This window comes from Argiope bruennichi, chromosome 1 (assembly GCF_947563725.1).
Source record: "Argiope bruennichi chromosome 1, qqArgBrue1.1, whole genome shotgun sequence".
NCBI lineage: Eukaryota > Metazoa > Arthropoda > Arachnida > Araneae > Araneidae > Argiope > Argiope bruennichi.
In genome coordinates this window covers 113,095,924-113,123,684 of record NC_079151.1, presented here as the reverse complement: position 1 = coordinate 113,123,684, position 27,761 = coordinate 113,095,924, and the positions used below count along the sequence as shown (strand labels likewise).

Sequence of the window (27,761 nt, the reverse complement as noted above, 5' to 3'; positions counted from 1 at the left end):
CATTATAATACGAAGAACCAAACGCTCATGCACTGAAATCTGAAAATAAAAATCTGAGCACTCATGATATTAATGGCCTTATCTAATGCTCATATTTTTTACACATGGAAAGGGAGATAACACTTTTATTAGGAAATGTTAACTTTTCATAATTTCCTTGACATCATTCCCCCAGTAGTGTCAATAGACCATTGTTCTGAAATTTTTGTTTAATATATTCTTTTAGAGTTTAGCCGTACTACACCAATAATAATGTACAGTAATCGAACCAAACTGGAAAATGAGCATGAAAAATTTTATTTGGTAGTCCTTGTTTTATTAATTATCAATAAATTGTCACAGCCTCAATAAAGATCCAAAGACATTATATAAAAACATTGTATCATGCTTTAAATTATACATATAAATACGTATTCCCTTTAATATAACATCGTCTTAATTAAAAAAAAAAACAACGTCAGTTTTTTTCCCTTCTATAAATTGATGTTTTACTACGCTATCGTACTTGATTTGTCCTAATTAACCCATGAGACAACGCAAAGCAGTATATTTATGGAAGAACTGAACTGAATAGAGAGCAATGTTTATGTCTGTTTTTTGTTTACAAAAAAAAACGACAAAATTTTTCTAATATCGCTTGAAGTATGGTATTGCATACACAGTAAAAAATATTGGTTATATTATAATTTTCATGTAAAAAGAAGTTATTGAAGCAACCTAAAATGCTAAGATCAGTTCTTAGTCGTTTGAATACTCTGAATACAAATGTGTTTCTTAAACCCCCTATGTTTTCGTCCCTTGTAAATCCAGCAAGTTTGGTAAGCTTTCTTTTTTGGAAGTTTTAAACCAGTTTTTTTTTTAAAAAAATGGTAATTTTTTAGGAACTATTCGAGATTATTTCAAGTGAAAATAAGAACACTAATTTCATAAAATCTGTGTAAAAAAATTTATAATTTTGTTTCAGCTAACTTAGATTTTGAGAATGGAACAAAGTGATCATATATGTTTAAGTAATAACAACCTTACTATCACAGTCATATCAATTCTACTTTTGTGCCTTTGAAGTATCATGTTATTAATACCATGACAATAATAAGTTCAAAGAGACTATTGCCACTGGAGGAAGTTTATTATTTTTTAAGGTTATTTTTAATTGTTAGCAATTTTCATATTGACATTAATGTCAGTTAGTTATTTTCCTATATATTGATACTTTACAATCTTATAAATAAAAATTTAAATATTTTTTTGTAAAACAAATATTTTATTTCCTTTGAAATTTATATTAATAAAATTTTATTCATTATTATGTTAAATCATAAGAATTTATGCATGTTATAAATGCTTTTTTCATATAAGGGGCAATTATTTGGTATTTCATTTGAGCTTAGTTGATTTTTTTTTGGGGGGGGGATTAATTTTCATGTGCATTTTTTTCCAATTATTTAGAAATACAATGTTATAATTTTTTTTTCTTCTCTTCATCTATGAAATATATTTTCTTGATTTCTTAGTATCTAAAAATAATTTAGTATTTTAAAGTTCATCAGAGTTTTTTCAGTTTTTTAATATACTATTGAAATAAATTTGCAAACAACTAGAAATTTTTAAAAGATTATTCAAATAAATATCATTTGCAAGCTAAATATAAGTAATCATAAAGTTCTGAAAAAATATTTCTTTTTAATGTTTAGTATTTTTGTAACTACTGTAAATTATTGGCTTTTAATATAAACATTTTCTAGTTCATTAGTTTGTTTTAAAAAAAATAATGTTTTCATTGTGTATGCAATAAGCAGCTTTCAAAATTCTGAAACATTATTAAGTATAAAATATGCTTAGTTCAAATTATTTTATTTTCAGGCACAACAAAATCTTGATAAGCTTTATGAAACTATTATTGTTGAAGTGAGAGGGCATGATCGAGCTGTCCTTAACAGCTATGAATTTTTTGCAAAAACAGCTGCTACTGAACTTGATGTCCATATTGCACGAATGTAAGTCTCCCTAAATGTTTTGCTGTATTATACTCCTTCTTGCTTAAGATTTGTGTTTGTGGCTATATTACTTTTTATTAAATAAGAAATAAAAAATAAAGTTGTGCTAAAAAATAAAGTGTAAGATGAAGTAAGTTGTATAAGATGAAGTATAAAAATCTGTAGGATATAGATTCAATAGTATTAAGTTGTTTGCAGTATTAGAATAGTAAAAATCACTTTATTTTATATCCGTTTAGTTTTATTTAATTGACAGTGATAAAGTACGGATATCGTGTAGAATTCTTATCATAATTAAATCATGCTTTATATTGGATACAATCAGACTATCATTAAAATGGAAAAGATGCTGGTGAACCAAAAACAAATGATTAACAACAAAGACAGTTGAAGTTTTCTTTGTTCTGATTACTAATACTCTAAAAATACTTTAACAAAAGTATGCATAATTCAAGAAATGATTATTTCGAAGATTTGTGGTCTTCCTCTTTTATTGAGTTTTGTCATGTTTTTTTTTTACTTTTTTAAAAATAAAATTCTTGCAATTTATCAAAATAATAATAATAATCTTCCCACAATATCTGTATTTATGTGGAGTGGTGTTAAAAGGTTTTCCACTTCAGCTCCAAAGTCAAGATTAAAGATAGTGAAGAAATTTATATATATATATATATATTGAAAGCATATGTTGAATGTTCTCAAACTTTGCAGATGATGCCATTGGATAATCTATTGTTGCAATATATATCAGCAATTGATCCTATTTGTTGGAAGCATTCTCGTTCTTTGACATTCATGTAAAGTTTTCCTGATCTACTGACTAAAGAATGTCATTAGGGTGGTAGAAAATGTGTTTATGACTTGGAGTTTAATGCTAGTTTATGGCAGTCATAGCAGAAAAAGCCAATAGTAAACTGGTAGATAGAAGTTAAAAAATCTAAACAATTTCTGCTAATATTAAAAAAGTATGTTTCATGCTCATTTGTTTTAATGGATCTAAAGTTGAATCAAGTTTTAACATCTTTAATTTGGTATCACTTCTGAAGCAAGTAGACCAAATGTAGAGTTGTTTTATGCCATTCAAATTGTGAAATATGAATTTATGTCTAGTATGAAGTAAAAGCTAGAGAAAAGAAATTTGCAGTTCAGTTATATAAAAATAAGGATTCTCTTAAAGCTAAAGTAGGTAGAAATCACTGTAAAAATATAAATTCAAGAACAAGGAACTACAGTGCAGAAGTTCTTATCAAAACAAAAGAAACAAGACAATGACATGTCTAGTGAAAATGCTAGTATCAAAAGAAGTTGCGAAGCAAATATCTGGCAAAGCTGTCAAATTACTGAGAAATATTTATTTAAAAAAATGATTGTCAATTTTTCTTGGACAATATACTTTTTGAAATGTCTTTTTAAAAATCATATGCTATTGATTTCTTACTTTTATGAATATTTTGAAATGAATATTAAAGCTAATTTTGCTGTAGTTTTAATTATTTTAATGCATTGACTATTTAATTCATACCTTTTGTATGTTTTTCCTCCTTCGTTGTTTCCTGTCACATTTTTGGATTTCCTCTTTTTTGCCTTTTGATCACTCACATCTCTGATAATGTAAATCATTTTTAAAATTTTCTTGCTGAAATTTTGTTCTTTGCCATGTCCTCATCTATACATGCTTAATATAAACATCTGTTGTATCAAACAGCATTATCAGCTTGTATATTGAATAATTTTGTTGTTTTGTTCATTTCTTTTTATTAAAATTTTTGTTCTTGACTGGGTACCTTACTGATTTGAAAGAGAGATGAGATTGAAAATGAAAATAAAAAATAGCACATGTTGTTTGCAACATGTCATCATAAAGATAAATATAGAGGTTGTAGAATTCTAACCAATAGTTTGTGTTTTTTAGTGGAAATTTTAGTAGAAACTGCCATGTCTTTACTGTGATATGTTTCTTCAGGATTTATGTTGAATAATTATTATTAAAACAGTATTAAATTAAGTAAATAAATATGAGGGGTGATCCAAAAAAAAGTTTACAAACAGCAGTATTTGGAAAGTAGAAATTGTGGATGGGAATATTGTTACCCAGAGTGGAGACACATGGCGCTAGTTGTCTTAGACCAGTCGTTCAAGCAGATAGTACTGAGACCAGAAACAGCGACAATAATGGTAAGACTACTAGAGAAGTGGTCTTGCATGGAGGTGCAAGCTGTGATATGATTTCTATGGACCAAGAATGTGTCCCCATCGGACATTCAATGACAAATCGTTAAAGTGTGGGGGGCGAAGCAGGTGGTGAAATAGTGTCGTTCTTTTGAAGTGGGCAGAAGGATTGCTAGAAATGTTTTGGTGGCAGGTATTGAGCCACCCCCAATACAGCTCTGATTTGGCTCCCAGTGACTATTTCCTTTTTCCAGCCTTGAAGAAACACTTATCCAAAACAAAGTTCATATCAGATGGTGATGTTCAAAAAGGTGCAGAGAACTTGCTTAATAGCCAGGGACCTAATTATTAACAAGACGGGTTAAACAAATTGGTCCAGCGATGTGATAAATGCCTCAACAAGTTTGGTGATTATGTAGAGAAGTGATCGCCACATATGTCTCTTAATTACCATTTGTATCCTGTGTCTATTGTTAATAAAACAATTTTCCTTCGCCTTGTAAACTTTTTTTTGGATCACCCTTTGTATTTATGTTATTCGCTCTTCACCCCCCCCCCCATTATAGTACAATGAAATGTTACAAAGAAGGGTAAAGGAAGATTTTCTATTGAGGCAATTTTAAGAAAGGAAAATATAGAAAAGGATATGTTAGTGGTGTAGCTATACCTAGTTTATTTTCTTGTTTCAACTTCAACTATTTTGGAAAAATAAGAATAATTTTTTAAGTCATTTTGAGGTATTTTAACTACTTTAGGCATGTCAATGTATAATGATTTTGTGTGATTAGTTTTTTTTTATTTTATGCTGTAATTGTAAACCATAAAATTGTGAATGTTCTTATCTTATTCAGAAAATAGTATTTCAAAATTCATGAATTTTAATTTAAAAGTGCATGTTTTTATATTTAGTTCTTGCTTTTTTTGTGAAGAAAGGGAATTGTACATAAAATATACAGAAATTCATTCTATGTAAATTGATTTAAAATACATTTTGCAGTTCTCATTTGAGATTTAATATATATAGAGAGAGAGTGAGAGAATTTATTCCCATTATTATTTATTTTATCTATTTTTCCCTGTAAATATACTTTTAATTAACTGTGTATTTCTCATTTTTGTTTCTGTAGATGGGAGCCTCAGGTTCATAAGGCACGAAGAACACTGCTAAAATCTATTTTTATTTATAAAAAGCATCGTGTGCAATATGAATTCAGAACCTATTTTCGTTTGTTTGAAGTAAGCATTCACTGAAAAAAAATTATTATTTTTAACCTAGAATAGTAGTTTAAAATTAATAATAAGGAATTATATTACTATTAGTGCCTTTTTTATCTGAATAACTGAATTATTTATTTATTTTCTTAACTGTCTCTTATTCCTTCAACAATTATTAACTTACAGTTATTTAGACTTAAAATATTTTTTTAAACATTTTTTTAAGTTGTAAAATTTTTTGGGATTATAATAGGATGAATTAAAATAAACTTATTCTTTCTTATTTAATTTTTGTGATGATTTACTTACATTAGATCCTGTATAATTCTGGAAGAAAAATAAAACATTAAGTATATTTTAAATATAACTAATAATACAGAATAAGAAAACTTAGTCCTTCTTTTCAGTTTTTTACTTTTTTATTTTGCTGCCAATTCACATTAAAAAACGTTTGATCAAAACTAGCAGGTCCAATTTTTAGATAAGTATAATTTTTTATTTTCATCAACAATTAGCAGTTTTTGGAGACAATTCATGGTTTCTTTCTTTTTTATGTGTTTTTTTTTACAGTATTTGCTCTTCAGGAAATATTTAACTTTTTTTATAAATATTTTATACCAATTAATACCCCCAAAAATATTCTATTACATGTGCATTTTCCATAATTATAGTGGCATGATAATAATTAATACAGATTTATTTATGCTTTTAAAATTCCATTCATGTAGCAATACAATATTAAATGCATTTAATTTTGTTAGAAGAAATTATGTAACATATTTTTCTGCTATTCATAATGATATTGTTTCTCAAAATGATGATTTCCAAATCAATAAGAAATCATTCAGGTGCTTGAGTTTGAGAAATCATGAACACCTTTTTCTTGTATTTGATATGAAGTTAAAATTATTTTTGTGAATTTGTGGATCTATTTCTAATTTTGTATGGAAAAAACATTATCATGTAAAAACGTTTTACAATTCAGAAATATCATTTTTAATCACTGGTGTAGAGAATTTTTTTAAATCTTTGTCAGAATGTTTTGATTTCATAAATAATGATTATTTTCATGAATGAGTTAATTCTTTGGTTTCAGTTGCATTATTGTTACAACATTCCAGAAATCTAAAATGTTCTATTTAGTGGTTGGTCCTTAAAGGCATATGCATCAGTAATATTAATTTTATTTTACTAATATTTGATACATAATTATGGCATTTGCTTAAATTTCTATCTAAGTTGCTTAAATTTTTAACATACTTTAAATATTGATGCCCTATATATAATTTAAAATTCATGAAAAACCCCAACAATATTCACATATTTTTGCAATTAAGATAAATGTAGTGCAAATTTTTGGGGCTTGCTATATTAATTATACTATCAACTATTACAATAAATTTAAATTGCTGTAATTCGTTGCTAAAATTGTTTGCTCATGCGAGTGTTTGTGTGTGTGTGTGCGTGCGTGCATGTGCATGTGTCAAACTAAAAAATTTCCTGTTATCTCTTGTATCTTAGTAAATGTGACAAACAATTTTAAATTGCACCTTCTTTTTGTAAAATTTTTTTACTATGCATAGTTTAAAAATGCATTAAAATTATTTTTAAAACTATGCTGGAATGTATATAGTACTATGTAGGAATGTCTATAATACTAACAAAATATTTCACTGAATATTTTTGACAAATTCCTCATTTGTGTGTGTGCATGTATGCAGTGAACAACTGGAAAAAACAACCAAAATTGTCCTTAATGATTCAGTTCTGTTTTGTGTGTTAAATATAAGGGTGAGTAAACATTTTAAGTTGAATGTAAGTTATTCATATGAATGCTCTCAATTAATCATGAATGCTATCAATTTTGTGAGCAAGCACTTTTTAACTTTTTTGTTATGAAGTGCTGCCTTTTTTTTTTTTTTTTTTTTATTATTATTATCTTGTAGAATGCATATATTAATGTAAATAACCTCACTTGCCATAATTTCATATCCTACTATTATAAGAATCCATTGTTTCAAATGAAGCTAAAAATTAAAAAAAAAAAATGAATTTTTTTTTAAGTGGTATATTAAATGCCACACATTAATAGATTCTGTGGATATATACTTAAAATATTTATTATTTATCTATAATAACTTTTTAAATAATCAAAATTGTATTATCAACAAAATTTAAAGTTTTAAAAAAATTCAATTGAATAGTTCTCTTATCAGCTTCATTAAAAAAATGACACCGAATTTGTTCTTTAAGAAGTTAATTTGAATATTCAACTATGCTTGAAAGTATTTGATGAAAAATGTTGCAAAAGTCCATGAATTTAAGAGTTTTCCAATTTGGACGAATTCAAGTGAATTTCTTATTGTTTCATTATAATATATTATAGTTGTTGCAATATATTTATATTTTCTGTGGATAGTTGAAGCATATCACTGGATCTACTGCAGATACGTATCTAGAATATATTCAGAGAAATCTTCCTGAAGGTGTGGGAATGAAAGTTACCAAGGTAATTAATGCTTTTATTCATTTGTTAAATTTTTTTAAGAAGTGTGAAAACTGTTTCTGGTTGTTTGATGTTCAATGTTTTGCGCATTGAAAATTTATGTAATATTGGCATGTAAAGAGAAGATATCTAATATTTTAAATTATAGATTTTACTTCAACATTTATTTTGAAGAAGTTATTCATCATTCAGTTATAAATTATGTATGTTCACATGAAGTAGAAGAATAGTTGTCAAAGTATGAAAACTATATTAAAGTTGGGAATCATTAAAAAGATGATGACTTTTAGAATTAGGAACACACTTGTTAGTAGTAATTAGAATCCTCTTGACTTGCATATTTAATTAATCCATGAGTTAGAGAATCTTAATAAAAGTGAAATGTGGCATCTTTCATTGATTTCATTGAGCATTTAGGCAACATATGGAAGTAGAAGTTTAACATAACTCCTATACAAAAGGGAGTAAATTGGCTTTCCTGGAGGACATCAAAGTGGCTGGTTTCCTATATATTTCACTTGAATACCTCCAGCAGCCAGCCTGTTATAACAAACAATTCATTGTCTAAAGCATAGTTTTAGGTAGTACATTTTGAATAATGTTGGTTTATATCACATTAGGGGATAGAGTCCATGACTTTTCTCTGATGCTTGTTCCTGTGCTCATGCCATGTCTTACGCCACTATTAATTCTTTTATTATAAAAAAATGTAATATATTGAGAAAAAAATTTTAAAACTATTTTCTTATTTTGTTTACTAAATCTTACAACAATGATATTTTATTTACACTCAGATAATCAGTTATTACAGACACTTTTATGTAAGGTTGTAAATAACTATTCATTTTATTGAGAACTGCGGCCCTTTGTTAATATCACTTTTTGCAAACCATATGAGAATACTGACACATTAATAATGCACTTATTATTTACAATGTCTCTAGATATAGATGTGGACCTTGTAAAATATAAATTGCTGCAAATTAGTTCTAAATAATTTTTTTCATAAAACATAGCATATATAGAAATTTTATAGCTCAAATTAATTAATACATTAATTACTATTAGATTTAATTTAATAGTTAATTTGAATTGTGATTTAGCTATAAATAGTAAGGATAAACAGTAAGTAACAATAGTAAGGATAATTTCCATATTGCCTAATGTATACTTTATTTTCAGACACGTCTAGAGAAGCTTCCTGAACATATTGCAAATTATTTACCTGAGAAAAAGATTGCAGGGCATGACAATTCTCGCAAAAATGCTTAATCTCATCATTTCATGTAAAAATATTTTCATTTAATAAAATGTTAGAGTAGAGAGATGTATGATTAATTCATTTTAGAATTAAAAATGTATCTCCTTTTTCATTTTGTTTTTACATCCTATTATTGATGTGTGCTTCAAATTTATAACATTAGGAAGATCCCATCAAAAATGAGGGATTTTCCCTTGAAATTATGAATGTTGTTCAATAAAAGTAAGGTCTCTGATTGGACTATTTGAAATTGCAATTTCATTTAGATACTTTCATAATTTAAGTGCTATTTATGCTGCCACATTTTGTAATGTGAAAAATTTATTTGTTAGTTTTTAATAAAATTTATTGGATATCATGGCACTTGAATTTTTTGGATACCTGAATTTTTGTGATAATTCATCATAACAATATAATTTTAAAAGTTAATGCTATATATTTAAACAGTTCTTATTATCTATTATGAACATTTTTCTCAAATTTTAAAATTGATACTTGGATTGTGTCAGTATTGCAGAAAAAAAAAAATTGTTGCTGTCAGTTAATATAGTTGCACACAATTAAATGACTTCTACTGATGAAATTTTCAATTCTATTTTCTGTTTACATTATTTAAGTTAAATAAAACATTTATCTTAAACTAATGATGAAAATATTGAATTATTTATAGAATTTCTTTTTTTCTTTTATCTAACGGTCGAAAGAGAGAGGACCTACTCTTTTCGGAAAACTGTAATAAAAATTATTTAGATGATTTTTCTAAAAGAATTAAAACTCTTCTCTATGTTTTGCAGTCCATAGAAATTGGACACTTTTAAATTCTTGAAACTTTAAAAAAGAAATATACGATTAGATAAGTTATATATTACAGTTTGGTATAGTAAGTAATGTTATGCATGTATAAAAGTAAACAATTTTAAAACAAATTAGATATGCAGAGTAGGAAAATAGTTTTCATTTTTCTCTGTCTTTATAAATTGCCCTAAATCTTTTACTGAACATATGTATATGGTATCTGCAGGACTTCAGAAAATCGAGCTGGACCCTTGTTATACCCTGGTTGGAAATCATTTTTCTAATTTCTTGATCACATCATGTATTGTTGTGAAAGCTGATTTCCAGCCACCTGCAGAAATTTTGATTATATAATTTGAATGCATGAGTTTTTTATTCAGAGAAAATAACTATAAAAATATTGTTCAGTTCGCTCTTTGTCCCATTTGCCTTGGATAAAAATGAAAGTTTCTTGAAAATAAGAAAGATAATTTTTTTGTCCCAGGTCTTTTCTCGCAGATAAAAACAAAAATCAATAATGTTTGTAAAGCTTATTTTAAAGTGGTGTAAAACTTTCTGGGGGGGGGGAGCTATAATATGTTCCTAAGTTACTGAGGAAATGTTTCTTAGTGAACGTCTATTATGCAAAAATAACTATTTATCAAATTTGGTAACTCTTGGTCCACCAATGAGCTCCATAGATTTTTCGTACACTTTTTAATCATATATTTCGCATCTCTCACATCAAAATTTACAGATAGTATATCAGTTTATCATGTAAAAAAAAATTCATAAATTTAATGTCATAATTTTTGTTTTGCCTAGTATAATATGAATAACTGATTTTATTTTCGACGCTATGTAATGCACCTTTTAAGATTTTTGAAAAACTAATAGGATCTTTAGTGATAGGTGAGACGAAGGATAGAACCTGGGACCTTTTGGTTAGCAGTCCAGTAACTTAACAATTATACCAAAACAGCTGTTCGGGTAGAAGTGCTGTTACTGGCTTATATGCTATTCACCACAGATCTATATAAGAGTCAACAAATTACAAGAATATATAGATTTTTAACTGAATGGAATAATGGTATTAAGACAGCTAGCATATAAAAAAAAGCGGGTATTCAAAATCTGTTCTGAAAAAGTGACAATAAAAAATCAATAAATTAATGCCTTATATTCAATAACATTGCTGAGATATAATAGAATAAGTTTAAAACCAGCGAAGCTCCCTGCCCGAAGCTTACTTGCTTACTTTCTAATAAAGTTGTTACTTCATCATCACCGCCAAATAGAGCTTGTTTCGGAATTTATGAAAAGAACATCTAAGTTATTCGAAACGAGTTACTTCAGATGCCAGCATATGATCCTGTCGTGTCCAGCTCTAGGTAAAGACATAGGCCTGCAACTGACAATTTCTACATAAATTTCGAGTCCGAAAAAATACTGAGAATTCGTTAACTCTGTTACCTATCTGGTTGATTAAAATCTCTCAAAATTATTCCTGTTTCGGCCTTAGATAGCTATAATGACCTACACGCGTGAAATTTCTGGAATTTTTCGAAAATAACTTATTAAAATAGTTAAATCAGTCCCTATAGTAAAATGCACCTGCAATGTTCTATTAATAATTTTTCCCATTCTAATCCCATTAAAGTTCTATTTCCCCTATAAATATTCAAAATATTATATTAATTATATCATAAAAGTTATAATCTAACAATTCTACCAAATTTCATGACGTTAGAGCATTATGCGTTCGTCGAAATTAGTTTCAATTAATTTTAATCTTTCCCTAAACTTACAAGTTATAATAACTATTCGAAACTATGATGTGGAGGTGCACGTGACCACTTTGTCACACCGGGGAATACTGAAACATCACGACGTTGCCGTTGCCAATAAAGGTGTTATTCCTCCCCTTCTCCCTTTCATCTAAAAGTTTGTTCTTGGGAAAAATCATGAGCACCACAATTATCTAGATTTTTATTTATTCGCCCCTTATTTTCAGTATAGATAATTCCAGTTTCGATTTGAGATGCAGTTGTTCTTTTTCCGAATTCCGGCTAACGAGCATGCGCGAGAACTTCTGAACTGCTTGAATGAATAGAATACTTTTCTCTGGCAGGAATGATCAATATTCAATCTCTGTGGTGTTTGGTCAACCTAACTTGAGTTTATTGAATGGTTTGTTTATTATTTGAAAAACTGTAAGTTTATTCAAGGTACATTAGAGATTTTTCTAAAGCAATGCGCTGCTTAAAATCCGTACTTAATACGAATTGGACGAATAAAAAAAAATCTATCATGATTTTGCTGAATGGGTTCGAGAGGTTCCACAAAATCCATTTATTGCTTACTGCTCGCTTTGTAAGAAAATAATAAACCTAAGTTCAATGGAAAAACAAACACATTCTGGTCATGTCAAACGAGGAAAATATACAAAATTCCGTGCCAGTTAAAAAATGTAATTATTATTAGACTTTGTATTTAAAAAGAATCCGAAAACGTCAAATTTGATGTCCGAAAAATAAATCGATTTCTAACTTTTTAGTTCAAAAATTAATAATTTAAAGCTGAATTTTTATAGGCATTAAAACTTGGTGCGTCATATTTGTCCAATGAATGCATTCAATCTGAAATATTTTTACATATGTTCCCTGAAAGTGAAATAGCTAAAAAATGTACGTTAGGCCGTACAGAAATGTACCTTATTTGTTACGGGTTAGCTGTATGAAATCGATGGCTGAAAAATCTGCAGAAATTGATGCCCAAATACTTGAATTTGTAAAAAATGAATACATAAAAAAAGTAATCTTGCTTTTTAATGGGTTTTTTTTTTTTTTTTTTTTTTTTGTAGTTTTGTTTTGTTAAGTAATCCATGAATGATTTGTATCATTATGACAAGAATGTTATTTCACCCTAGTCCTTAATTTGTGACTTAAAGAGCATGAAAGGTAATGTTCCCCCTTAACATATAAATTTTGTATTGCTAAATTATAGATAATAAATGAAGAATTTTTCAAATATAAACCTTCTTTTAATATGCCATTTTTTTAAAACTGTGGCTTCTTTTCCACTCTTTAAAACCATATTCCATTATAACTAGCACATGAGTGCTATTCGCTCGTTTCCTCGTATCTTGAATATACAAACAAGAAAAACACATGGATTTTTTTTTTTTTTTTCAGATTTGAGCGGCAACCCTGTCGGTTATATATTTCATTCCTAATATTTGTTATTTTGCGCTGCTATAAATTTGAGAAATTACCAAATCAATCTTATTTTCAAGGAACATCTTTCTATCTAAATTATTTTCAACCTCAGAAAGACACATTCGAAAATTTAAAGTTCCTCGTTTTCTTTTACCTAGCCGTCTAAAGAATTCTTTTCAAGATAAAATATCTTATAATTTCAAAACATATAAACTGCGATTTTGAAATAGTTCGATTTTATCGAATATAACTCATCTTTGCAATGCAAATACTGAAAAAAGGAAAGGAAAAAGCTTGTTTTTGTATTTAAAAAATTTTCAGGTGAAAATTACTACACGTCAGATATATTCAACACCACCTACGAACAACAACAGTTATCGAACAGCAACGACAGTTTTGTGACTAATGCTGATGATAACATAGAATGCAGATTAGTCATATCATGATATTTTTATCACACATGAGGCTTGTATGATTCAGTGACTTCATATGTTCAAATATGTGTTATGAAGTTTGCTTCCAAGCGTTATATACTAGAAAACGTTCTTTTAATTTTTTTTTTTTTTTAAAAGTCTTATTTTTAATTTGTTTTAAAGGTGAAAGGTTTTACGTTTTTGTAAAGGTGAAAGCCATTTAAATGGCAACATATTTCGGTGATTGAAATTGTGAGGGAATCTAAAAATGCAATTGATATAATGGTATCTTATACCTCTTAATTTTTTTTAAAAAATACATGAATCAAAGAACTAAATCAAATAACTATAACGAAAAGAGAAATTTGCACATTATTCTTTTCGTAGTAGAAGTAAGAGGAGAGAAAAAAAAAAAGTATATATGTGTGTGTGTTCATAAAAATGTTATTAAAATAGATGCAATACGTATGTATATAAACTCAGCTATTAAAAAAATATTATTTTGAAATATTTTTTTTTAATATTTTGAAGAAAATTATGAAAATTAGAGAAAAAATGTACGGAAATGATATTGCTGAGAAACAAATTTTTGAATTTGTTTTTTCTTCGATAAAATATTTTTATATTTTGAATGTTAATAGCATTGTTTTTTCGTACTATTTCAGAAGCTTTATGCAAATTATGTTCATTGTGCTATACGCCTCTATAATTTTTTATTCATATCGCTTAAAATTTGAAGTTAAGTTTTGAAATGGAAGCGATCAAACTTAAACTAATGGCGCAATAGGTTTGCTGAATCGAAACATATCTGATGATTACTGAATAAAAATTTCTCTAAATAAAAATTAAAAAGAAGATCAACGTACTTCAATAGGAAAGCAAAGCCTCAAGAGAAAAGAGCGAAAATATTTTAAAATGCTCTTTAAGAAACTTCATCATCACTTACTTCTGAAGTTAAATAATGGCTGTAATTTATAAAGTAATCAAAAAATTTATTCAAAGCATGTTGTATACAGGAACTATTGCAATATGGTACCAAAGGGAGGGATCTCCCCAGGACTTTCTTGCATATTCTTTTAAAAATTACCCTTATTCTCTGCTATCTTCTTCAACCGCATTAATTTGGGGACCTTGGGTAAGATCACGAATATCTTGTTTGGCGTTGTTGAACGAAAGTTATGAAATATAGATCTTTGATATGAATTTATTATTTTATTGAATTTATCTCGAGAATATGTATTTCGAATGTAATTTCCCGGTCAATTGGTATCAAAATATGATACAGAACAATAGTTATAGTCACAAGTACTGAATTTCATTTGAGTTATTGCATTTATGAATTATTGTTTTTACATACCTGCAAAAATAAAGACAGACAGATGGCCAACTATTTAGCAGATTTGGCTTAAAATTTGATATTTGTATTTTAAATATTTTACCTTTGTGCGAAATTTTAGCTCTTTGCGTTTTGTAGTTATAGAGTTGCCTTGTACTCGGCAGATTTCTGTGAATGGATTTCATGCAAAATTTGAGAGAAATCTACAAATTTGGTTGTTAGTCCATATATCAAATTTCATCCGTCTAGCTGAATGCGTTTTTTGAATTTTTTTCACAGACAGACATAATACCAAAAATATGTTTTTCGAACTCAAGGAAATCTGAAACATACAGATTGATCAATATTTCGAGTTCGAATTGTTTGAGGATTACAATATTTTTTTCTATACTTCATATTCGAGAAAGAAAAAAATAAGCAGAATCTTTATAGCTTGATCATAAACAAACTAAGAGAGGGGCTCAATGTGAAATATTAATAACAAGCATAAGAAAGCAATTCCAATTTCATTCACAACAGTGAAAATATTGTTGTAAATTATACTTAAAAATATTTTTTAAAGTAAATAAAACTTAAATTAAAGAATATTACAGCAATTAAATTGGTTTAATTGAAAATAATTATTCTGTAAACTTTAAAACGATATGAAAATTATTTTATGTAGGAATGTTTTCGGAAACTGCAGCCAAAAAACGCCAATTTTTAATTATTTTTTTAAATTAAAAAATGGCATTCAGAGCTCACATTTCCGCTCTTCAAAGTATATATGTGCAGGGCTCGATTTAGCCTAATTGAGGCCCGGGACAAAAACTCCTTTGGGAGGTCTCCTCTGCTTCACTACTTCAGTAATAAAGAACCGAATTTTATAGAGGTATTTAAATTTTTCACCTGATTATAGATATATAACAAGAAAATTGATTAGAACCTAAAATAGTTATAAAGTCCCCCCCCCCTCCAATGGTCAAACGAAATATCGTTCAGTCCATTTGATTTATTTTCTGACAATTCTATATCCATCAATAAAAGGATATAGGACATCTAAAGAACCGAAATTGGACAAAAATGCTATTTAAATTTATAACTAGAAAATGTAAAGACTTTTTTAGCAATTTGAATTAATTAATGAAAAATACCATAGATAAGTCCTATGCACTTAGAGAAGAGAGAAAATCCAGACCGATTCATTATTCAAATTCCACTAAAAAGATAATTTTAATGTATATGCATTAAAGATAAATTTTACATCTACGGTGGATATATATTTATATTCAATTAATTATTGCATGCAAAATTTAAAAGAAAAGGTGGGAGGGAAATGCCCCATACTTTTGTTACTTTTTATCTTTGAAAAGCAATGTTAATTTAACTAATTTATTATTTTCTTTCCATTAACTGAATTAAAGTTATTACACAATATTGTGCTAGACTGTATTATTACTAGGTAAGAAAAACTGAGAATAATAAAATTTATATTGACCTTGAATGATTATGCTTATTTTTAAATCGACAAAATTTTAATATGTTTATTACTAACTCAATTTTAACCAAGATTTACTATTCTCTCAAAATAATAAATATACTTTATACATAAAATAAACTTTCTATTCGATTTGGGGGGGGGGCTCTGATGTGGGGCCCGGGGCAACTGTCCCGTATTCCCCGGTCTTAATCAGGCCCTGTATATGTGCAAAATTTGGTAGGTATAGGTCAAACTATCTGGTCTTTAGAGAGTCAACATACACAAATTATCTTTTATTATTTGTAGAAATGAGTATTTATGATTATTTTATCTTATAAGTCGGTTGCCTTGAGAAACTTATCATAAGTAACAGTATCTACAGCTCCAATTTCTTTTATGATAGTTGGCTTAGGGTTAATAAATTGTAGAGAAGCTTTGCAATTTAAAGGAATCCTACCATTTCAGAATAATAAAATGGAATTAGTTGTGCAGTGAAGAACAAATTCTAAAACGCATATTTTCAGATTTATTTCTGTTTTTGCAAAATATTACACAAAAAAAGGACAGATAAAATTATAATGATGCATTCAACTAATTATTGCATTTAATTGCATTGCTAATTAAAAAAGATACTTTAATGAAGTAGCTTTTTGTGCAAGTGATGAATGCTGGTGCACTACTGTGTATTTTTTATTTTTTTAACTATATTGTTTACAAACTCATGAAAAGACAGACCGGCAGAAAGTTATTTGATGAACGTAAATCAAAATTTTATACACATTTAAATTTCTGGAAATGAAACTATGAATAAATTTTACCTATCTCATATATTCATTTTTGAATTTTTGTGGTTCACATCCATGCAGCTGAACAGATCAACTGCCAGATTTCAGCCAAATTTTTTAAACCTCGTTGTATTTTTGAATTATCTAGTTTAAACAGACAAGCATAGTTCCAAAAATGCTTTTTCTGAATTCATGTAACTTCGTAAGTCTTTTGATAGAATTTTTAGATGATAATCGCATATTCTCCTTCGAGACTTCATTTGCAAAAAAGTAAATGGTAATCATCATTATAGGTGATATTTTATATTTAAAGTAAGTTCATCACAAAATATTGTTATTAAAATGACTGCATTTATTGTAACATTCTTTGCTTTTCTTTCTTTTTAGGTGAATTTATGTAAATATGTTGAAAATATTATTTTGTTTGTAAAAAATTTAAGTTAATTTTGATTGCCGTACCGTAAAAAAATTATGTTAATTTTGATTACCGTTTGATTCTGCACTCTAACATTTAGTTTAGAATTAGTGGAATGGATTCAATCTTTAAAACTTTTTCTCCAGTTGCATTACGATAAGCGACGGAATTCTTCAGTATTGCATTTTGAAAAGAAGGCGGATTAGTTTCTTTATCATTTCTATTGTTGATAAAAGATCAAATTCAGAAAAATCCCAACATTCATTTGTCCCATTGTACGACTCCCACCATCTGTTAACTTCTTAGCAGAAAATACTTCACTTTCATCTGGTAGAATACTTACCCTATGGCAAGCTTTACTATGTGTAAAATAAATTAAAACTTTTTTAATTGAATTTAAAAAGAGAATTTTTTTTATTGGGAGCTCAGAATATGGGATTCTAATTAACACAAAATTCCCAAATTAACGAAAATTCCCCCAAATAAACAATATCTACAAGAAATTGTATTTCATTCAGCAAGTCGAACAACACCATGGAGACTTCACACAATATTTTATGCAAAGAAGGGTACTATAATTTTTTTTAGTATTGAAATGAATAGGAAAGAATTGAGATTACGACATATTAAACAACACTAAATTTATTTTTGGATTCAGTTTTAACTTAATTAAGCCTGTGGATGATTTTCATTTTGGGTCTTTATTTCAACATAGCAATAACGAGCAAAGCTATGACCATTCGAAGACCAGATCATGACTATTAGTAGACTGAAACGATCATTGATTCTAGGGATTGTTTATAATTCAAAGTTTGAGTTTTTAAGGGATATTTTAAAATTTTTCTTCTTTTCAGTTTTTTTATAAAGCTGTATTTGAGACGGTAGACAGATATAATTTCAAAGAAAATTTTTTGGAACTGAAGAAAATGTTAGAATGTGTAGATTTATTAAAATATTGAATTCGAATTTTTAGACGACTACAATACTTTCTTTTTGTTGTACTCTTATATAAAATAATAATAATAATAATTCAAAAATAGAATTATAGTTCTTAAAAGCTCTTTTCTTATAATGTAATCACAAATTTTGCAATCGATTAATACCATATCGTATACAATGCACAATGCATCTGATTGCTTCTTATCTTAACATAGTTTTGTTAATTTTTATATTGTCTTGCCCGCTAAAAACTGCATTTTTCACTTAAATGCATCTAATTGAAATTGATTTTGTGTCTCCTGTAATGGCGTTCAGTGCATCTGCCCTGTCTTCTTTATTCCAGTTATACTTTGAACATCTTCCCTGTGTCCTTCGATCCATGGCTCCTCTTTATTACAACCGAACAAATCTGATAAAATAGCTTTGCACCAAACTACAGAGGCCATTTTTTTTCAAGCTCCGACTGATCACAAAAAAAGCAAAAGTAGAGAACAAAAAAAGAGTTTTTACTATAAATTAAGTACAATCATGGTTACTCTTCAACAATAATCACCGCGAAAATTCAGACATTTGTTGTATAGTTGAATCAGATATCTATTCGTTTTTCCCAACAGAGAACTTAATTGTATTTTTTCACAGCCAACTTCACACTTAAGCGGCATAATCATTACATGTTTTGACAGCTGATATAGCAAGGCTTGCTTGTAAAAAGTTCGATTGATTCTATGCAGTAGTTTTTTGGTTGATACCCTTTTAAATATGAAAAGTGAAAAGTAGCATTTTTGGAATACTTTACTATTTTTACTATCAAAAGGGTAAAAATGCTGTTAAAACAAGAAAAAAAATTGTCCGATGTGTATGGAGAAAATGTATTGATAAACTCGCCTGGACCGAAACTGGTTTGTAACATTTCGATCCAGCAATTTTGATGTTGAAGATGCACTTGTTCTGGAAGGTCAGTTGAAACTGATGAACACACAATAAAGGCATTATTTGGTGCAAACCGGTGAAAAACAATTCGTGAGATCACTTAGAGATTAAATTTATCGAATTCGATGGTCCATGATAATTTGAAACGTCAAGGTTTAATCTCAAAGATCGATATATGGGTTTCTCATTTTCTTACAGGAAGAAATTTGGGCCATCGCTTTCATGTCTGTGATTTGCTTCTCAACCCCCCCCCCCACCCGAAAGAAAATGATCCATTTTTGAAGCGCATCATCAATGGAGGCGGCGAGGAATGAGTTGTTTACAACAATGTCAAACCCAAGAGATCGTGGTGTAAAAGAGATGAATCAGCTCAAAACACTTCGAAAGTCAATCTTTATTTAAAAAAAAGTAGAAAAAAGTGTTGTTTTCTGTTTGGTAGAATTTCAAAAGTATCGGGTTTTTTTCAAGCTTTTACCGGACGACGCAACAATCATTTCTGAAGTGTACTGTCATCAGCTGGACAAACTGAATGAATCACTTAAACAGAAAAGGCCAGGATTGATCAATAGAAAAAGTGTAGTGTTCCACCAAGATAATGTCAGCCTCGTACAAGTTTTATAACTCACCAAAAGCTTTTACAGCTTGGATGGAATATATTGCCGCATCCACCATATTCTCCAGATCTGGCACCTTCCGATAATTATTTGTTTCGGTCTCAACAATTCTTTTTAATTTGTAAAACGTTTACTTCAGATGAGGACGTCAAAAAATCCCCAGAATCAGTTTTTGCCAACAATGATAAAATAATTTGTATTCGTGGAATCATGCTACTGTCAGAAAGATGGCAAAAGGTATTGGACCAGAAGGGACAATATATAATTCAATAAAATATTTATTCACTATAAAAAAATCGTCTTTCATTTTTATTGAAAAAGAAAATGAAATTATTTTCTGAAGAACTTAATGAATCCACTCCAAGAGATAGATTGATCTTAACTTTCTAATGAACTCTTTATTAGTCTGCAGTTAGGATTTTGATATCCTAGCCAATCCTTCAAATCGGGGAAGAAATGAAAATCACTTACCACATTCTTTATGGAGGGGAACAAAGGTGTAAAAGTATCGCAACAGAAGATCTTAATCAGAGAGTTAAACAGGTCTTTCGAAAGAAACGGGGGCTTTTCTGACTAACTGGCGGATCAGCATACCGAAATTGCGACTTTCGAAGGTGGATATTGAGACATTTCTTCTCCATATTATTTTCTTAAAAGAAAATTCGAAGAACTTTCAAACTAAAATGAAGCTTCAGAGGAATGTTACATCACCTGGACAACGTTTCTCAAAAAAAAAAAAAAAAAAAAAAAAAAAAAAAAAAAATAATCAGAAACCTGGTCTAACAGTATGACTTTCAATGTGATTACTTCGAAAAGTAAGGATGATTGTACATAATTTTTGGTAATATGCTTATTTTGTTCCCTACACTTGTCTTTTTGTATGATGTATCAGAGCTTGAAAATAATAGCTGTCATATAAATTACAACAATATACGGTACGCGAGTATTTAAGTAGTGTTTTCTATAGCATCAACTTGCAAAAGTAATACTAACAATAAAATGAAAATCATTGGAATTTTAATACTTTTATTTTTATTATACACTAACATCCTTTGGTGCACCATTTGGTTCGTTAGGAATGTAATTAGACTTTAAATTCAGTTAGATTCTTATGCATAATTTGTTGATCATGATTCCTTCAATAAATGACTTTTTTAGATCAAATTTCGACAGACATGAACGCCGTGTTATTTCGCTAGCTTTACAAAATTAATAATTAATTGAACGATCAATTAATTTTAATTTATTGTTCTATAAATTATGCACATGAACTTTCCAAATAGAATTGAGTTTCTGTGATATTCTAATGTTATTACAAGCTAATGTATCTGAAAAATTATTACAAACTACACATTGTCTTTTGTGATAGCGCGATTTTACTTTTTGATTTGTCATGTAAAATGCGCAGATCATAAATTCAATCCTTAGCTTTCAACAATGGAAGAAAACATTCGATTAAATATTCGGTAAAAGGCTGAAAGTTGATTGGATTTCCTTGCATAAATGAAATCTATTGTTGAAAATTAGGCAAAAAAAAAAAAAGCACTGCTTTTAAATTTACATTAAGTTAAAAACTATCTTTTAAATGTTACTATAGTGTAAAAGTAAGTCTTGAGCAATTAAATTTTCAGGAGCTAACCTTGCGAGCACTTCAAAGCTTCTCTCAGTTTCTTCCCATCCTCAAAGAGGGAACTGCTTTTAATAGAATAAATGAGGTCAGTAACTACATTCATGTCCATAAATTAAGGATAATGCAAGTTCAGTTAAAGAAAGCATCAGAAGCAAAACAAATGTGACTTATTTGTAAAGCCTATTTATTAAACAAAAGGTAAAGAGCAAAAAGGATGCTATACGTTTGATATCATTAATAAAAATTGCGATTTTTTGCTCCCTGGAGCAAATTACTAGAGAAAAAAACTATTTACAAAAACCAATATTACATGGTTGGTATGATGGTTAATACTATGTCTCCCAGACGATGCAATACAGTCCGTACAACGCCTAGGCAGGCTGAGTATCAAATTATCGATCCGATCTTGGGGAATATTACACCACTCATCAAGCAGTGCTCTCCGAAGTTCCGGTAGACATGTAGGAGGTGGTCGACGGACTGCAACTCGTCGGCCAAGCATGTCCCACACATGTTCTACTGGATTTAAGTCCGGTGAGAATGCTGTCCAGTCCATACGGATGATATCTTCCGATCGAAGGCATTCGTTTACGATGTTTGCACGGTGAGGACTGGCGTTGTCATCCATAAACACGAATTCTGCGCCATGGCACTACGAAATAAACGCACATGTTGTTCCAGAATGACGTCCCGATAGATTTGGCCTGTCATAGTCCCAATTTGAACCTGCAGGTCAGTTCTGGAACCCAGAATAATTCCTCCCCAAACGAGCAATCCTGCACCACCGTAACGGTGTCGTTTAATGATATCCTCTTGGTGGTAACGAGTACTTGCCGCTCTCCATATGAAAGTCCGTCGAGAATCAGACTGCAAGCTAAATCTGGACTCGTCGGAAAGCATCACACAAGCCCACTGTTGCGGTGTCCACAATGCATGCTCTCTATTCCAGGCTAACCGCATTTGACAATGAGTTGCAGTAAGTGGAACATATTTGACAGACCTACGAGCATATAGACCAATTTGCCTTAAGCGTCTGTACACGGTTTGCCTTGAAACTGTAGTACCAGCGGCTGAAGAGAACTGACGAGACAGGTCTGATGCTGTGATCCGTCTGTTTCTTTCGGCAATAACTGCCAAATACCAGTCCTCATTCGACGTTATAACTCGGGGGCGACCTGTGCTGTAACGTCTACTCACATTATCATCATCTTGGAATCGTTGCCAAAGCCTGGAGATGACACTCTGGCCGATTCCAAGTTCCTCGGATACTTCCAGCTGAGTACGCCCACATTCCAGACAACCGATAATTCCACCATGTAAAAAATCATCCAAATGCGTCCTTTGTGTTATAACTATGCGGTTATTGCACTGAAAAAAAAAAGCTTATAAAGCGCTTGCTAACAATTTTACTTCTTTGCCTGTATTCCTTATACATCACTCTCTTACACTCTCGTCATTGTGACGTACTGCCGATGTCATCTGCTGGCTTCTTGCAATTTGTATATGATTTTTGAAGATGTGTGTAGTCGTTTTACGGGTGCTATATGTATTTTAAAGTTCGATTTCTGCGTGACTCTGAATTATCCTTAATTTATGGACATGAGTGTATATAGTATTTGAATAAACCTCATTGAGCTGTAACATTTTGTACATCAGGTAAAGGTTTTCGTTGTAAATGTCCTCAGAATTTTAAATATAATATGATATAGCTCTAAATTAATAGTTTCTGTCAATAGATATTTTACGATATTTTTTACTTTACGGTACTTTTTTTTTGAATGCCATACTGATTAAAGTATATTGATATCTCAAATAGATTTAAAATTGCACAATAAAAATGTAACATACCAAAATCCATCAAAGTGACGAAATTTGTTCAGTCATTCAAATTGGGAGGCTATTTGTAACATTATTCTGTGACATCTCCCGAGAATTGAGAGTGCTGGAAAGCAGACAATCTGTAATGACATATTTAGGAGTCGTGAGATTTCACATATAAGAAGTTGAAAATATAATTATAGAAGAAAACATTGAAAATACCTTTCCAATAGCAGATCATTGGCTTCCGTGTGTTTCTAACATTAATAGTAACAAATTGCTTAGCTGAATGTACATTTTTCTCAATAGGAGTATTTAAAACCTCAATACGAACAATTATACAAGTCAGGCGTCAGGACAGATTCCTTTCCTATATTACATGATTCAAATGAGTTACGTCAGCTTATTTTGAGAATCTAATCACGCTTAGAAAAAAAAGAAAGTTCCAGAAAAATTTTCAAATACAAAGAAGAAGCATACAAAAATAAGCAGGATTTTCCATATTATAGTAAATTTTAAATGATTTCTGTAAAAAAAAATATTTTATGCTTATTAAGATTTATGCTTCGAATCACACACACACACACACACGTATATAAATACATATACGGGAACACCAAAAGTCTTGACAAGGGTATTTCTATTTGTCTCTATAACCTATCTACTAATTGGAAGAAAACCAGGAGTTGCTTTATCAAAAACTTGTGGGGGTGATTTCATCAAACTTGAATAATTTCACATAAATAATATAAAGTTTCTAACCATTTTATTAAGAGCATATTGCTCAAAAAATTATTCATAAATTAAAAACTTTTATTTCATCATACAGTACACTGCAATTCATTTTTTTTTTTTTTTTTTACTTATTAATCCTATTTAGAGCATCATTTTCTTCAAGAATCGTGTATCTTTCAATGATTCACCCATCCCCCCACTTCCCAGCACATATACATATCTAACCAAGAATGGTTATGTTAGGGATAATTTTTTTTTTTTATTTCAGTGAATTTAATTGATTGGTGAAAAATACGTGTTAAGTTTCATCAAAATTGTTCTGGCTGTTCTAATAATTCCGTACTTCATTCCTTGACAGTAGTAATCCCTTTAAGGGTTCCATTAGAGAATTTTAATCCGCTGCATTTTTTTAAGTTAACTAATTACAATACGAGAATAAAATGTTATGCCCATTCATTCTAATTCTTCCATTCTTTTGACTCTACCCAATCCAGAATGGAATAGATTTGTCATGGTTAGTCATCATAACCAAAGAATAATTAGAATTAATGCACACAATAACCATCATTATTAACACAAAATACTTAACTTTGTTACGTTATCTTCATGATATTATTCGGTATTCAGAGTATTGAGTAACATCATAGAAATATCGTACTTTGGGTCAATAAGGACCTGTATTTTTTTTGTATGTGGCAATCTAAATAGGGCAAGTCGAATGTGTTTACGGTCTTAGGAGAAGCGAAGCTCAATAGGGGGGGGGGAATGTAGTCTGAATATTTGGAAAAATAAATGTAAGAATCTAAATATTTGGAATTAAGAATCTAAATATTTGGAATTAAGAATCTAAATATTTGGAATTGAGAATCTAAAGAAACTAAATATTTGGAATTAAAAAAAAAACAGTGGGAGTCTTTTTTCTTCGACTTTCTGATATACTTGCACAAGATGACGTGCTTTATGCTTCGTAGTGCAGTGATAATAACTATATAAGCAATCCTTTCCTCCCCTTAGGAAACAAAATTTTATGTAAAATTAGAATTTTGGTGACAATAACACATTGCAAATTTCATTCACCAATGGTATCATATTTTTCAATTAGTTTTCACGTATCTACAGAAAGCAAACTAACAATGGGTAAACTTTTTCATAGATACAGATCATAATATGGTACAGATCAGATGATGCTAATAATAAAATTTTCTTATTAGGTTTTTTTCGTTTTTGAGTTATGTTTAGCAAAATTTTGAGCAAACTCCGGAAAGGTAGATTTCTTATAAACGGATTTTATTAAAAATCTATTTGCTCTGTGATTGTAAACCAAATTTCGTCTATTGAGTTTATGGTATCACGTTGCAGATTTAATGAAGAAATATTTTTTCCTGGCTGAGGAAGGTAGAAAGCGTGAAGATTTTTCAAATTATCTGGTTTGAATGTATCGAGAATCCGATAGTTTTCTTTCATATATTTTATATCTTGCTTAAATTCTTAATCTCAGTTTTTCAGGTTATTTGCTATGTTTCATCCAACTGTAGTAATATCGCAACTGAAATGAGCTCAGAATCAACAGCATTCTGTAGCGGGGCCATTTATGAAATGATTCAATCGATTAAAGGTCGACATTTTCTGTGAATATGCTCCATATTGCCTGATGTGAAATGGCCTACTGCCTGGATGCTTTTCATGTGGCTAAAGAAGTATCATATATAGCTATTATTACGTGTGCAAGACAAATTTCAAATTTCTTTCTGTATTGTGTTCAAATATTTTTCTTTCTTCTGTAATTAAAAGAAGGTTAATTATGGAAGAATGACCATTTATAACCGATGCAATTGTTTTGAATCACCTTGTTTTAGATTATTTCGTTTTAGATAAATGACATTTTCGACTTTTTTAACATATATAAAACATTCTTTGAAGAAGCAGGTTTGGAGTTTTAATTCATTTTAATTTCTTCTAATAAATTCAGGTAATTTTTTTCTTCTTAATTTAAAGAAATAGTGAAATATTTATGTTATTAAGATTACTTTTGAAAAGCTAAGACGAATACCATGCAGCAAATGGAATAGGAAGACAGAGAGCAGGAAGAAAAAAAAGCTAAAGAAAGTATTTTCAACTTCATTTCTGAAGTTTCAGAAAGGAATTTGACGATGTTGGGTTATGATTCCGCGTGAAAAATAATAGTACTCTAGACTCAAAGCTACAGTGAATCCGGAGTTCGAATGATTAAAAAATTATTTTTCAAATGTAAATTAATAAGGGATTATTAAATACATACATTTTCAGTCTTAGTTTCTTTTTGTTAAAATCATTGGTGTAAGAAATTACAAAATGAGTCAAAAATTGTTTGAAATGTGCAAATAAAATTGACAGAGATAAGAGGATTACAAATATGAAAGTTCTGAATACTGCTTATTAAAATTCAAAGTTTTTTTTTAATTAAAAAATTATTCTTTGAGAGCTCACGTAGATCGAGTTTTCAAATCGTTCCTTAAACCTTAAAACTTGTTTTGTGGTCGACTCAGTTATTTTTTCTCTTTCAGTAATGTTTATGAGCTTCCTTAAACCAAATTGTTCTTAAAAAACTCTCATAATTTTTATTAACTTTAAATATGAATTATGACTGAAACATGAAAAAAAAATGACATCCTTAAAAGATCCAATTCAAGTACGTACATTGCAGTGTGAAACCCACAAATCTAATCATGGTCATATCTTATAGTCTTAACAGTAGTTTATTTAGAGAGGGAACAAACATAGACATAATGTTCTTGGTCTATCCAGGATTTAGGTCACTCCGTATGATTCACTTGGAAATATTGATGCTATAGATGCAGTTTTCATAGAATTCTGTGAAATGACATGTAATCTTAATACTGATTGCAATTGAGAAATCGTAGCTAAAAAGTTAAAAATTGCATGTTACTATAAACATAAAAAAAGTATAAATATTAAAGGAATAAATAGCTACTTTGTTAATAGTCTTCAAAATTAGGTTGACTGATAGTTTTATTTTAACTTGATTTATAATATTATTACTAAAGAATAGAAAAGAAAGTCTTACATTCCGGGAAATAAGATTTTGGTTTGAATATTTCTTCCTTTCCTTTGTTTTCAAATTCTTTTAATGCTTTATTAATCTTTCATCAATAAATGCTGCCACAGTGACTCATCGTTTTCTGGATCCTCACAAATGTTATAGATTCATTAATCAAGTATTTGTTATTTTAAAAAAAATCACCGATTTTGCAAATAACTAAATGAAATTCATTTTGGCAGAAATTTAGCTTTTAATTCTTTTGAAAAAGCGAAACTAATAAAAAGAAGTATTCCGAGCATAACTTTTAAAGATCACCAATCTAGCTACAAGAAAATTATATTTATTCATTAGTATCATAAATATTAACTTAATTTTGAATTCAAATTATTGTTTTCAGCAAAAAGTTATAGATAAATAATTTTTTAAAAAATCTATATTTCTCAAAATATTTTTAATTGATCTTCAATAAAGCAGTCCCGTGATCTTTCGTTTCGTTTTTCATCGTTG

The 27,761-nt window shown here is 29.1% G+C and overlaps 1 protein-coding gene across 1 annotated transcript; it reads left to right on the top strand.

Moving 5' to 3' along the window:
• The first annotated feature begins 577 nt into the window (after positions 1-577).
• Positions 578-9,214, top strand: LOC129966216 (28S ribosomal protein S10, mitochondrial-like). The gene is made up of 5 exons (XM_056080632.1): positions 578-818; positions 1,864-1,997; positions 5,294-5,402; positions 7,801-7,890; positions 9,070-9,214. Exons 1-5 carry the CDS (start codon positions 723-725, stop codon positions 9,157-9,159), a joined length of 519 nt encoding a protein of 172 aa, XP_055936607.1. The 5' UTR covers positions 578-722; the 3' UTR covers positions 9,160-9,214.
• The last annotated feature ends 18,547 nt before the right edge of the window (positions 9,215-27,761 follow it).

What these genes read in the sequence shown, in the direction of transcription:
- LOC129966216 (XM_056080632.1), top strand. Translation starts at nt 723, where the DNA reads ATGCTAAGATCAGTTCTTAGTCGTTTGAATACTCTGAATACAAATGTG. An exon ending in TTGTAAATCCAGCAAGTTTG is followed by an intron (nt 819 to 1,863) that starts GTAAGCTTTCTT and finishes TTTTATTTTCAG; the next exon opens with GCACAACAAAATCTTGATAA. An exon ending in CCTATTTTCGTTTGTTTGAA is followed by an intron (nt 5,403 to 7,800) that starts GTAAGCATTCAC and finishes TTCTGTGGATAG; the next exon opens with TTGAAGCATATCACTGGATC.